The sequence below is a fragment of the Mesitornis unicolor genome, unplaced genomic scaffold (genome assembly GCF_000695765.1).
Source record: "Mesitornis unicolor isolate BGI_N332 unplaced genomic scaffold, ASM69576v1 scaffold11788, whole genome shotgun sequence".
Taxonomy (NCBI): domain Eukaryota; kingdom Metazoa; phylum Chordata; class Aves; order Mesitornithiformes; family Mesitornithidae; genus Mesitornis; species Mesitornis unicolor.
The window spans coordinates 6,356-18,757 of record NW_010203938.1 but is presented as its reverse complement, the minus strand read 5'-3'; the positions used below and the strand labels follow the sequence as shown (position 1 = coordinate 18,757).

Sequence of the window (12,402 nt, the reverse complement as noted above, 5' to 3'; positions counted from 1 at the left end):
GGCCGCTCGCCTGAGTGGAGGGAGCGCGGCCGACCGTGAGCCGCCCCCGTTGCCCTGAGGACGGGCGGCAGCCGCAGAGCTGTCCGTTGCGCGGCGCGGGTGGGGCGGTTGGAAGGCGGCGCCGCGGGCAGCTCGTAACCGGCGGTGGTCCCTTTTCGGCGAGGGTGGCTCTGTGCGGCTCCCGCCTCTCTCTTTCGTGGTTTTTTTTTTTTTTTCTCCTGAGTTCTAAGCCATTACTATCAGTACGGATCCACGACAGTAGTAACCAGGCAAATTTAAAAGGATACCATTTGGGATAATTAGGTCGAGCGGTTTCTGATGAGCCATTGGTGAAGTGAAAGAAAACCGAGTGTAGTGTTTCCCTACCCCTGATACCGAGAAAAGTAAGTGCTCTGTGTTGTTTTTTCTTTTGTTGCTGAGTTTCAGCATAGCTAACATTTCTGTGTACCTACGAGCTCCTTAATAGGGTGTGTGCTGTAACATAACTTACACCTATGAAATGGCATTTGCTGCACTTGGCAGTCACTTCAGTAAGTGTCCTGTGCACCTTCAATGGCATAATTCCTTCAAACTTTTTTTTTCCCCTTGTCTGGCACATCATTTTCCCGTTAATGAAGATTTCTTTGTATTTTGTTTTTGCTCACTAGAAGTTGAGAGAGGAATATATATTGGGAGGTAGGGTGTTGGGTATTGTTTTGGGTTTTTTTAAGAGGCAGGCAGTTTGGGGATTGTGTTGGGTTGTTTTACAAATAAAGACCTGCAAATGGACAGATACTGTCTTTGCTCTTGTTAATGGGTGAGGAGGAAAGGAAACCAAAGGCTTAAGTGTTTTCTGCTGTCTTCTGTGCCTCTTGCTGCTCTTTTGTGTACTTGGAAATAGTTTTCTGCATGAAGATGCACAGTCCCCTGTTAGAACACTTTACCTGAAAACTTGAATGATGTTTCAAAACTGAAACCAAGGTGTTCCCTTCTTACATCTGATCCTCTACAAGTTTTGTGTACTGTATCCCCCAGAATAAGCAAGCGTGGTCTTCTGTCTCCAACCTGAAATGCAGCATGTTGCTCAAGTTTCAGGTGAGCTTGGTTTACTAGTTGCCTGAAAAAGGGTTACTAGCAGTTAACTTTTACCATAAATATTTTATTTTCCATTATTGCAGGACAGCAAGACAATATGCCACTGAAACAACTAGAGAAGTCTGTAGCCTCAAAGAGCCCACTTCCTCCAACATCCCAGATTCCAGGTCTCAGTGATCTTGCAAAAGCTCCCCATGAAGTGCTGTCTGGGTGCCGCAGGAGGTGGATCAAAGAGACCGATTCAGCTTACGTCAAGCTGGTGAAGCAAGGAGGCCAACCTGGTGAGCATCTGTCTCGCTTCTTTTGTTTTTTCTTTGTTTTCTTTGGCTTTGCTTGAGTGTGGTGGTAGAAAGTGCTTGTAAATACTGCAGAAACCCTCTGGCGTTTTGAAATTAACCTATAGTAAAAATGAGCAATTGAAAATGTGACATAAGAGATCACCTTGTCAAGACTTCCTTGCAGTCTCTTGTGTATAGGTACCGTTTAGCAAAATGTGTACTTTTACACCGTATCTCATCTGAGTAGGTGATGATGGTTTAGCTGCATTTGAGTAAGGTCTTTACAATTTATGCTTGGGCTATTTAAGTAGCAGTGTAGTGAAAATGCTGTCCCAGAAAAGCATCATCAGAAGACTTGGAAGAGGTTTATAAAGTGTTGGGTTTTTTTATTGTGATGAACAGTTTGTTACAGTGCTTACATACTCTGTTCATGTACCAAGGTGATCCACAGTTTTGTTATTTCCTTTATTGAAGAAAGAAGCTTGAGGAACTTGAGCAGATGCCTTGCATGTACGCTTAGAGCAGGGTGGCAAATCCAGAAATATGAATTAACAGATCAGTAGAAACATGTCAAAGCATTTATAGTAAGATAAACAAGGTACAAGTGGAATGCAATGCTGCAAGGTTCGGACAGTCCATTTTATCAAGGGAGACAGATGCTTCTTGCTGAACAGAGCAAGCATTTCTTCTGGATAAAACAGCAACCTGAAAACAAAGGTAGTGCTTTTGCATTCAAATAAGAAGCCAGAAAAGTAGTGGATTTTGTCTTTTTCTCTCAAGACTTACTGAAGTAAGTCATGTGATAACGAAGTCCTCGCCAACATCATATGCTGTGCCTGACTGGTGCTTGCACTGCTCTCAATCTCCAGCGACTGATAAGCCACGCTAAGTCTGCTGAGACCCCACATAACTTCTTGGGTTTTCTCTTCACCCATTAGTGTTTCAGAATGCTTTTTTATTAAAGTGCAAGATATGTATTTATTGGACAAAAAAGTGTTAAATCTTTGCCTGCAGGAGCTATGTATCCTCTCTACCCGATTGTATGATTCACAGAGAGTTTAAGGCGGATGACCATCATGGTAACAGTTACGAGACAAGAAGAGGGCCTTTTGATTTTGATATGAAAAGTGTTTGGCAGCAGAATGCTGAGGACAAAGAAAACACAGAGAAAGAGAAGGTATGATGGAGAAGCACTCTGTGACAATGATTTGTTTGTAGAGCTTGTAAAGACATTTCTAGCTGGGCCTGTGGGTTCTTACAGCAGGGAAGCTGTTGTCCACTCAAGTTTCTGTATTCCAGAAGCAATTCTTATGTTGTGGTTAGAGAATGTCAAGAAAGACATGTTTTTAATTAAGTGCTGCAGGTATAGCATATGAACCAGAAATGCAGTTTCCAGTCACATTATATGGTACATGTACTTAAGTGTGAATGAAAACCAGTAGTTAGTTTCTATCTTCTTATGCTTTATTTCCCTTGCAATTCACTCTTGGTGAAGAGAGTTCTTGTTTAGTGATCTTGAGGGAGGAAGAAAGAAGGAAGAAGGAACAGAAGCCCATTCCAAAAAAGGGGTTTGTTTTAGCTTAAAACGCAAGAGTCCCCAAAGAGACTGCACTAGCTGTCTTTGAGTGGAAAATGTATCCAAGACAAAAATAAGTACAGAGCAAGCCATGCCCAGAACAAAGTTTTCTGTGATGATCTTTTAATTTTGTCCTGGAAGCTTCTCTTTCATTCTCCCTCTTTCATCTTCCCTCCCATTTTAGATGCTGAAGCCTTATGTTTTTTAATATCCTCCTTAATCGTGGTTTCCTCATTTACCATAGGTCTTTAGAGTCTACTTGGCATTTAATGTACTTGAACACCAGTACCTCCCTTCTTGAACAGAGAGGCAGATGTTGGGTGTTTTAAGAAAGAAACGAGTAACTAGTGCAGATTCAGAATGATGGCTATGTGTAAATGGGAACACACCATTTCTGAATAGGCTTGGGTGTGATTACTTACCAACAGTAAGTAAACAGGCAAACAAGCAATGTATGCTTAAACTGTAACTTGCCTAGTGCTTTTTGCAGCACTAGGTGAAGCAGTAGGTGAAGCTTTTTTCCCAACCAGAGATTTGAGGCACTGAAAATAAAAACTCAGCCTGCTATCCTGCCTCTTAAAGGATCGAACTAAAAGTCCTGTCCCTTGCTCCTTTACTTAAGAACCAATTATATTCAGCACTCTAAGAGTCATATTTAACTTTGATAACAGCAAATGTATCTTAAGTCCATGTGGCGATTGGTAAAGTGGGACTGAGGTCCATTTCTGTTTGGATGGAGTTTGATCAAGACCCCGTTTCATTCAGTCATGTGTTTTATTTATCACCAAATACAAAGTGAATGTATGTTACATATTCTGCTCGGGTTCCAAATCTGCTGAGGCCCTGATACGTAATTTACACTGCTCTTCTGGAAGCTGAAGTTTAGTTTTGTCTAAGGTTTACCTTAGACAAATTAATTCACCAAATCTTTTTCTTTAACATTAGATGCCTGAGAAGGCAGATTCTGTGTCTCTAGCTTTAGCTCTCCCTCCACACCACCACCTCTGAAATGATTATCCTTCACAGTACCTTTCTTGTGCCCTGAAAAGCATCTCATGTATCTTGAAACATCATGTGGTGCTTCTTTCACAGCTATTTCTTGTATCTCCTCTTATAGAAGGTTTCTATCCCATGGTTTAAGAGAACCTTGCTGAGGAGTCTGCAAGTGAGACAATGGAACTAGCACTACCAGACAGTTTTTATTTTAGTTTTCTCACTGTGCATCTTATATGTTGAAATGCAAGAGAAGTATTCCAAAATACTGCAGGCAAGTTTCTAAGCAATAGTCAGTTTACTTGTCTGACTATGTGATGACACTGCAGCAGCAAACTACTTCAAGTATTGAGACCGCATGTGTTGAAAATATTTTTCAGTCCCATCTGACTAAACAGTTGTTCAGAAGAGAGAAATCGCAAAAGGCTTCCTTAGGGACAAGTGCAAAAACATTTTAACCTCTAAGGGAACCTGTTATACTCAGTTTGGAAAACATTGTTCCCAAGTGGGCCCTTGCTCTGGAGCTTTAAGCCTTTATGCCACTTTGTTCTGAAGTATTAGAGTCTCTGCTGTTCCTCATACTACGCTTGTCACTGCATAGAGGAGGACTGGAGATCGGGGGAAACATTACATGGTTCTCCATGCCTCAGGATGGATCCTATAGTTCCTCCCTAACTCATGGGGATAATTATTCTTATTCTGGAAATTTTGCAAAGCAGCAAAGACATGTTAGTGCATGAAGGATTTAGCCTTTCTGCTTATGGCAAAGTGATGGACTATAAGCCCAAGTGGAAACATCCTTTCACTTATGCCTCATGTGGACCAGCTGGGTTGGGTTGAAAACGCTATGAAGTTTAGAAAGAGGCAGGCCTGTGAATGGGTGAGAGATCAGTTGGAGGTGGTAGGAGGGTTAGCATCAGCATTAGGCAATCTTCCTGTGGCACCAGTAAGATTACTACTTCATGTCTGAAGTCACCTCTTTCAGGCACTTGCCCAAAATGTGTCTGTAGATATGCATATGTACATATGTGCTGTAGCAAAAGGATTACTCATCTGAGGTCAGGGTTTTAGCTCAGAAAGGGATTTGAAATGTAATGTAGAATTTTTCCCTTCATTGCAGGGGAGCCAAGGTTTAATCTGGAGGCTTTTAGCTTTCCATGCTGGCAGCAGGTATCCATTGTTCTTCATATATGAGCCAGGAACAATACACAGCATATTTTGTGTTTCTTGAATCTGAACGTGTATGTGCAATAAATTTAGGTTAGGATGTGTCATTGCCATCTCTTCACAAAGGAAGAGAATGCTTTAAACTGAGAACATGTAAAAAATGTCCTACATAGCTTGATTTATCAGGGAAACTTGACAACTGTTGAACAGAGGCTTGTCAAAGTGAAAATGCCTCCTCAGCTATAAGCACTGGGGCATAACGGCACAAAAGTCAACTTTTAATGTTGAATTTGCCCAGCAGAGTAACAAGCAGCACCTGTGCCCTCCAGAGCCGAATTCTGATCTGTTCCCTTGCTCCTTTGTCCCTCATTAGCTGATTTGAACAGTAGGGAATGTTTTGGTATCTGCTAGTTATGCTAGCCTGTCTCTTTTACTGCCAAGAAAAGAAAGACATCATTTAAAGGAGTGTGCGAGACTCGCTAGCAGCCTTCAAGTTTTTTCTCATTGCCTTTCCCCCCTTTTATCCTTGCCTTTAGTTTTGACAGTGAAGGCTTTGTCTGTCTCTAGGCTTTCTACCTTCCCCTACACTTTAACTCTTTAATTACTATACGTCCTTTTCTAATGCTTCTCTTCAGTGCCAGTAGAGTCTCAACTCTTTACATCTAGTATTTGTGTATCCTGCCTATCAAATCGTGTTTCTGTGTTGCCGTGTGTGCTGTCATGTCTTCAATATGTGACAAAAGTTACCCGAGATTGATGATTTCTAGTTGTCTAATTAAATAGGTTCTGTCAGTTGAAACTGTAGGTAACTGTATCCTGGATCTGAAACTTCCATGGTATGTCGGATCTGAAAAAGCAGAAAACGGTGTACCATTTTTTGCACAATAGGATAGCATTTTTGAAATGTAAAGCACAAACAGGCAGCTTCAGCTGAGAACAGGATTAATGGATTTGAAAAGCAGTTCTAAGCAGCTAGCATTTTTTAACTTCCAGGTTGGACAACAGTCCCCTCTCTTCATTTGACATCACTGCACGCTTTTGCTAGTATCATCTCTTCTTCTTTGATAAGTGTCCAAGTTTTTCATCTCTTCAAGCTTCAACATAACATCAGTCAGGCTGAAATCTAGTTTCTCTACCTGTCATTAGCAAGTGAAAGACAATAAAAGTAAAATACACTTTTCCATGTAGGCTTCCCCCAATGTATCGGTAATTGTTCAAATTTCAAACCTCTATTTGATGTACCACAACTGTTTACTTATTATATGGGATGGTTTATAATTTAAAAAAAAGGGTAGTAGTAAACTGGAAATTAATTTCCCACTGACTTTAGTAAGACTGGGATGTTTTCATACACTGCATATGGAGAAATGAGTCAAGGTGAGAGGTTGCAATGGGTAGGTTTGAATTTGAAGCTTAACTTTGGGTAGAAGTGAACTGTGAGGTAAAAGCTTGGGGAGAGCCCATTTTGCATAATTGACATACTGAGCAAATCGCTGATCTTATCTAGAGTAACTAACTAAGGTGCTGCTTTATCTTTTGCTATACCTTTATAGTCTTCTACTCTTACTTATGGAAATAATATAGATAAGATAGTAAACTTTTAAGACCTTCACTTTTGAAGGTTATATTACCATTATATCGGGTCTATCTGATATAGAGTTAATATTCCCCATAGCAGCCCTCATTGTGCTGTGCTTTGTATTGGTAGCTAGAAAGGTGTTGGTAGCACACCAGTGGTTTGGTTACTACTGAGCAGTGCTGGGACAGGATCAAGGGTCTCTCTCCAACTTTCCCCCCTCACCAGTAGGCTGGATTGTGGTGGGTTGACCCTGGCTGGTTGCCAGGTGCTCACCAAAGCCACTCTATCACGCCCCTCCTCAGCCAGACAGGGGAAAGAAAATACAGTGAAATGCTCATGGGTTGAGATAAGAACAAGGAGAGAATTACTGTCATGGGCAAAACAGACTTCACTTGGGGAAATTAGTTTAATTTATTACTAATCAAATCAGAGGAGGATAATGAGAAATAAAACCAAATCTTAAAAACACACCCCCACCACTCCCTTTTTCCCGGGCTCAACTTTGCTTCCAATTTCTCTACTTCCTGCCCTCCCAGCAGTGCAGGGAGACAGGGAATGGGGGTTGCAATCAGTTCATCACATGTTGTCTCTGCTGCTCCTTCCTCCTCAGGGAGAGGACTCCTCACGCTCTTCTCCTGCTCCAGTGTAGAGTCCCTCCCACAGGAAACAGTCCTGCATGAACTTCTCCAATGTAGGTCCTTTCCACAGGCTGCAGTTCTTCACAAACTGCTCCAGCATGAGTCCCTTCCATGGGGTGCAGTCCTTCAGGAACAGACTGTTCTAGTATGGGTCCTCCATGGGGTCACAAGTCCTGCCAGCAAACCTGTTCCGCTGTGGGCTCTTCTCAACATGGGTCAATAGGCCCCTCCAGAAGCCTGCTCCAGCATGGGCTTCCCATGGGGTCACAGCTTCCTTCAGGCATATTTACCTGCATCTCCGGCTGCAGGTGGATATCTGCTCCACCATTAACCTCTGTGGGCTGCAGGGGGACTGCCTGCCTCACCATGTTCTTCACTGTGGGCTTGCAGGGGAATCTGCTCCAGCACCTAGGGCACATCCTTTCCCTCCTTCACTGACCTCAGTGTCTGCAGAGTTGTTTCTCTCTCATATTCCCACTTCTTTCTCTGGCTGCTGCTGTGTAGTCATGTGTTTCTGACCCTGCCTCCTCCTGCTTCTTAACTCTATCACTGAGGTGCTGCCACCATCGCTGATTGGCTCGGTCTGGGCCAGCAGTGAGTCCGTCTTGAAGCTGGCTGGCTTTGGCTCTGTCAGACAAGAGGGAAGCTTCTAGCAGCTGCTCCCAGAAGCCACCCCTGTAGTCCCCCCACTTCCAAAACCTGGCAATGCAAACCCATTACAATCATATAATATTCTTTGTTATTTTTATCATAACTTCTTTTATTAAAATTTCTCTTAACACAGGTGAAGCTTCCTGCTATAAACCTTAAATATCCAGGCAGAACACCAGATGTTTCTACAAACAAGGAATTTAGTGGGAAGAGTAAGCTTTCCTTCCCACCTATGTAAGTAGTACAGTTATGAAATTCATTAAACTTCTAACCCTGCAACTGTTCAAGCATGCAAGTAATACTCCTTGTGAAATTGCAGAGATTAGTGAACGTGTATATGTACCTGTGGATCCTTACTTGTACTAAGCTTACTATCATGTGTGATACCAAAATAGTTTTACAAACAAGTAAAATAATAGCACTTTAACTCATACAGGAAAGCTATTCAAATACAACTGTGCTTTATGAAAACTGAGCATACAGTTGCATGTCTTCATGTAGCACACTTTTATTGTATTCTTAACTGTCTGTTTTTGTTTGTTTGTTTTTTTTTAAATACCAGTGAACAGATGCAAGCTGTAATGTACATTGTTAGTTCTGTAAGCATAACAAGTAGGACCATTTTCAGAAAACACATAAACTGTAGCCTGTATAAGGTCAGGCACAGCAAAAATATTGTACTGAACACCTGGAAGATAATACTATTTTAACCAAATTTTTGTATCACTTATGATGCAATGTAATCACATCATCAGCTGTGTGTACAACTGAATTGTTTCTGCATACTTTGTCTTAAAAATTTATTACACAATCATCAGTAATCATAGTACGTTTTAGAAACATGATAATGATGCAAAATAACTGATTAAACTGTCTAATGAGCTTAAAAGCAAATCTGTGACAAAATTTCACCTTTGTGTAGCATGGAATGAGTATTGTCAGCCTTTTTTACTTACACATTCTTTGTGTGATTTCAGTTTTTCATCTCTTAGACTAGGACTGTGTAAGTATTATACATGTTAAGTTCCAGTAAAATGGACGACTCTTCTCATGTAAACAAGCAGATGATTACATGTAAAATATATGTGTAGTTACTTAGAAATAAATTATGTTATAAGGCTATTGTTCTTTCTGTGCAAAATAAAATTTTTCCACCTAATCCCCATTTTTGTTTACTCATGGTGTTGTTTTCCTTAATATATTTGGAGTTACAGCCCTGCTTAGAGAAAAAGTGAAGCAATAAACTTTAGCATATTAATTAGCAATGGTTATGGGACTGGTTTCAGCAGTGTACTGGATCGGGGAAAAAGATTCAAGAAACCTCAGATAACAGTGAGCAATCCAAAGGTAAAATTATTGAAAGCTATTTATTTTAAATTGAGTTGGGATCTCAAGGTAACAGGAGAGGGTAGCCTGAATAATTTGTGTGGCTTTTTTGGATATGATGAGACTTACTGAATTACCATACTTAGCTTTCAATACCCTATGACCAGCTAAAGAAAAAAGTGCTCCTGTTTGTAGTCAGCAAAGGCAGGGGCTTTCATGGATTTTTTTCATCTTTACAATTGCAAAACTACGCTGTGTTCCCATCCCAGGGCTTCTGTGTGATGTGTTTTTGTAAAATGCTGCAGACACACAGTTGTCTTTCTGCCTAAATTTAAGCAGACCGTAAAATATTTGTTCCCTATTTGTTGTTAGTAGACTTTAGCCCCTAGTATTTTTCTGGAAACTTCTGTGACAAATGTAATCGATACTCATGTGTCATGAGTATTTTATGTTCATAAAAATTTGTCAAAATATATGTATTTGTGTTGTTGAAGACAGTGGAGTTGTAACAGATCTATTAGAGAAAAAGTTATCTGATGTTTACGTATGATTTCAAACCTTACTTTTTCATGCACAATGGTAATAGCTGTGAAATGCATCACTTGAAAACACTTGAATGTAAAGGATAAAGGGCGGAAGGTTCCCCTTACAGCTGTCAAAGACCTTTTGCCTAGGCTTTTTACAATGGCTTGGTAACCATGGTGGGTATATCAGTTTTGTATAGAAACCTTTTAAAACACTATTGAACATACATGTTGCAAGCCCCAGAATTTTTTTTTCTTTAATGTGAAATGTGCCTCTAATGGGACATTTGTGATATAAAGGGAGCTGAAGATTTTTCAGAGTAATCATGATATTGGTTTGGTTATACCACTCGGACATAGAGAACAAAATGATAAGCATACTGTAAAGGCTACTGAAAAGTCAATATGCTGCATGGTTTGATATATAGACATATCTTACTTTTGAGATGCATTTCTTTCACATATTCTTAGATAACATGACCCTTGCTTTGCTTGTATTGCCCTTTGTCAATCATAGCTATTCTGATTGAGGTTGATTCTGTATCTTAGTGTAAAAGGAGATTTTTAAAAAGCTCTTCACAGTATAGTACCATGCAGACATGTACCTTGATTCAGTTGTGATGTTGTCCTTTTCATTCAGATATGTGCTGAAGGCACTGTTTTTATTTGCTTCCCACTTGGTTACTTTTGTCTGCTCATCCAAAGCAATTGGCAGCATGAACACTTTGCAGCTACCTTCTGAGATGGAACTTTCTGTGTTCTCTTGCACAGGATAAGTCCAAGACACATCAGATAAGAGATGTAAACCATTCCATATGTAAATTTATTATCCATTTGTGTTGAGTTATAGATTTGCATCATACTGCAAACTGTGTAGGTAGCTTGTCTATCTTGTTAGTTTAAAATGAAAAGTACTGGATTTTCATGTTGACGTGAGAGAAACAGAAAATTTTAGTTGAACCTTTTTATTCTTATGGTTGAAGTTATCCTAAGAACTCTGATCTTTTTTTTGGTTTTTTTTTTTAATAGCCAATTCAGAGCCATCACAGTCTGAACCAGCACCTGCAAGCAACGAGTCAAAGCCACCATTTTAGGGTTGTAATAGGTAACTTAAAAGACTGCTGGGGAAAGTAAAGCCTTATATGGCTTATGTAGTCCACTATTTACATATTTGTTAGAGTACTTGTTATAGTTGAACTTATCTGTGATTGAGAAGTTAATTTGGTTTATAATATGGATGAACTTCACTGTGCTTGATCACAGCAAATCTTAAAAGAACAGGCAACAGCTGTCAGTGTGTATTCCTAGACTTTTTCTTAATAGAATAAATAAAATAAAGCAAAAGCAAAGTTCTCTTCTACGTCAAACTAATTCCTTCGCTGTTGTCAAATAGGGTTACCATATTGCTGCTGATTTGACTAGACATGGGCACGATATTGATGTGTCCGAACCAGCAAGTGTCTTTATTTAACTACTGTTAGACTTAGGACCATTGCCATAAAGAATATTGAAGGGGAACTGCATAGTATGGGATGAAATCTAAATGGAAAGTATTGAACTGGTATGGATACTTGCAGTAAAAAAGTCAAACCTGACCAGTAGGAAAACTCTCACTTGTCATGAAAGACAAGCACTACAGAATAAGCTTGTGTGAAGAAATCGTGGGTGTATAACAGGCAAATTGTTGATACTTTTAGGATATCAATGCAGTAATCAATCACCAGTAGCTACATGATGTTCTCCAAAAAATAAGTACCACTTTATGAATTTTTCAGAATTATTCAGTCATATGAACATGACTTATCTGGGAATTCAGCTATCTTTATTTGATAGAGTTTTCAGATAAGGTTTTAATTTTTATTTTTAGTGTCTGTAACAAAGTGCAATACAGGGCTGGGTTTGTTGTGTCCTCCAATGGTAAACTGTAACAATAAAGTAAATTTTGTATATGACGGCCCTTGTAGCATACTTTAAGGGTATAACTATCAGCAATAGTACTACTTTTCAGTCCTACTTTGATCTTCTGATTCCTGTTATCATAGGAAAAACTTCTTTTGGAAATACTGTTTGCGGTTACATTCTTTACTGGCCAAAACCTAAAGGGGAAATATGAGATGATGATGAAACTCTCTGGAGTTAAGTTGCTTAACTTTATGCTCATCAGTTGAATAAGATGATGTTTTGTTCTTAAGCATATGTTGAATCCATTTCAATCTTTTGTTTTTAGAGAGTTTTCTGAGAAGTGTTTTAGTACAAATTTACTGAAAAAGTTGACAGTAATGTTATGACCGAAAAAAACCCAAAACCAAACCACCATGATTTTTTAAAAGTATTTACAGATTTATAGATCACCTGTTCACACAGACTTGAAGGTGCTTGCTGTGCCAAAGCTCTCAAAATCTATTCCATAAAATAAGAATTCCTGGGTGGCTGCAATACTGCTGACCTGCAAACAAGAACTCTAATTCTTTTCTATCTGATGGTCTCCTTTTCTCCTTGAGATCTGTACAAAGTTTCCTAAAGTAACTTTGTTACTTTGAGTTGTTTGAAGTCCCCTTCACTTTTTTGCTGAGTATTGTTGTTCATGTCCAAAATG

At 39.6% G+C, this 12,402-nt stretch overlaps 1 protein-coding gene across 1 annotated transcript; it reads left to right on the top strand.

The window, feature by feature from the left end:
• The first annotated feature begins 1,171 nt into the window (after positions 1-1,171).
• Positions 1,172-10,900, top strand: LOC104545703 (chromosome unknown open reading frame, human C7orf57). The gene is given in 7 exon segments (XM_010190907.1): positions 1,172-1,365; positions 2,133-2,242; positions 2,372-2,529; positions 8,090-8,190; positions 9,171-9,226; positions 9,229-9,303; positions 10,836-10,900. Coding segments are annotated over 7 exon segments (759 nt in total).
• The last annotated feature ends 1,502 nt before the right edge of the window (positions 10,901-12,402 follow it).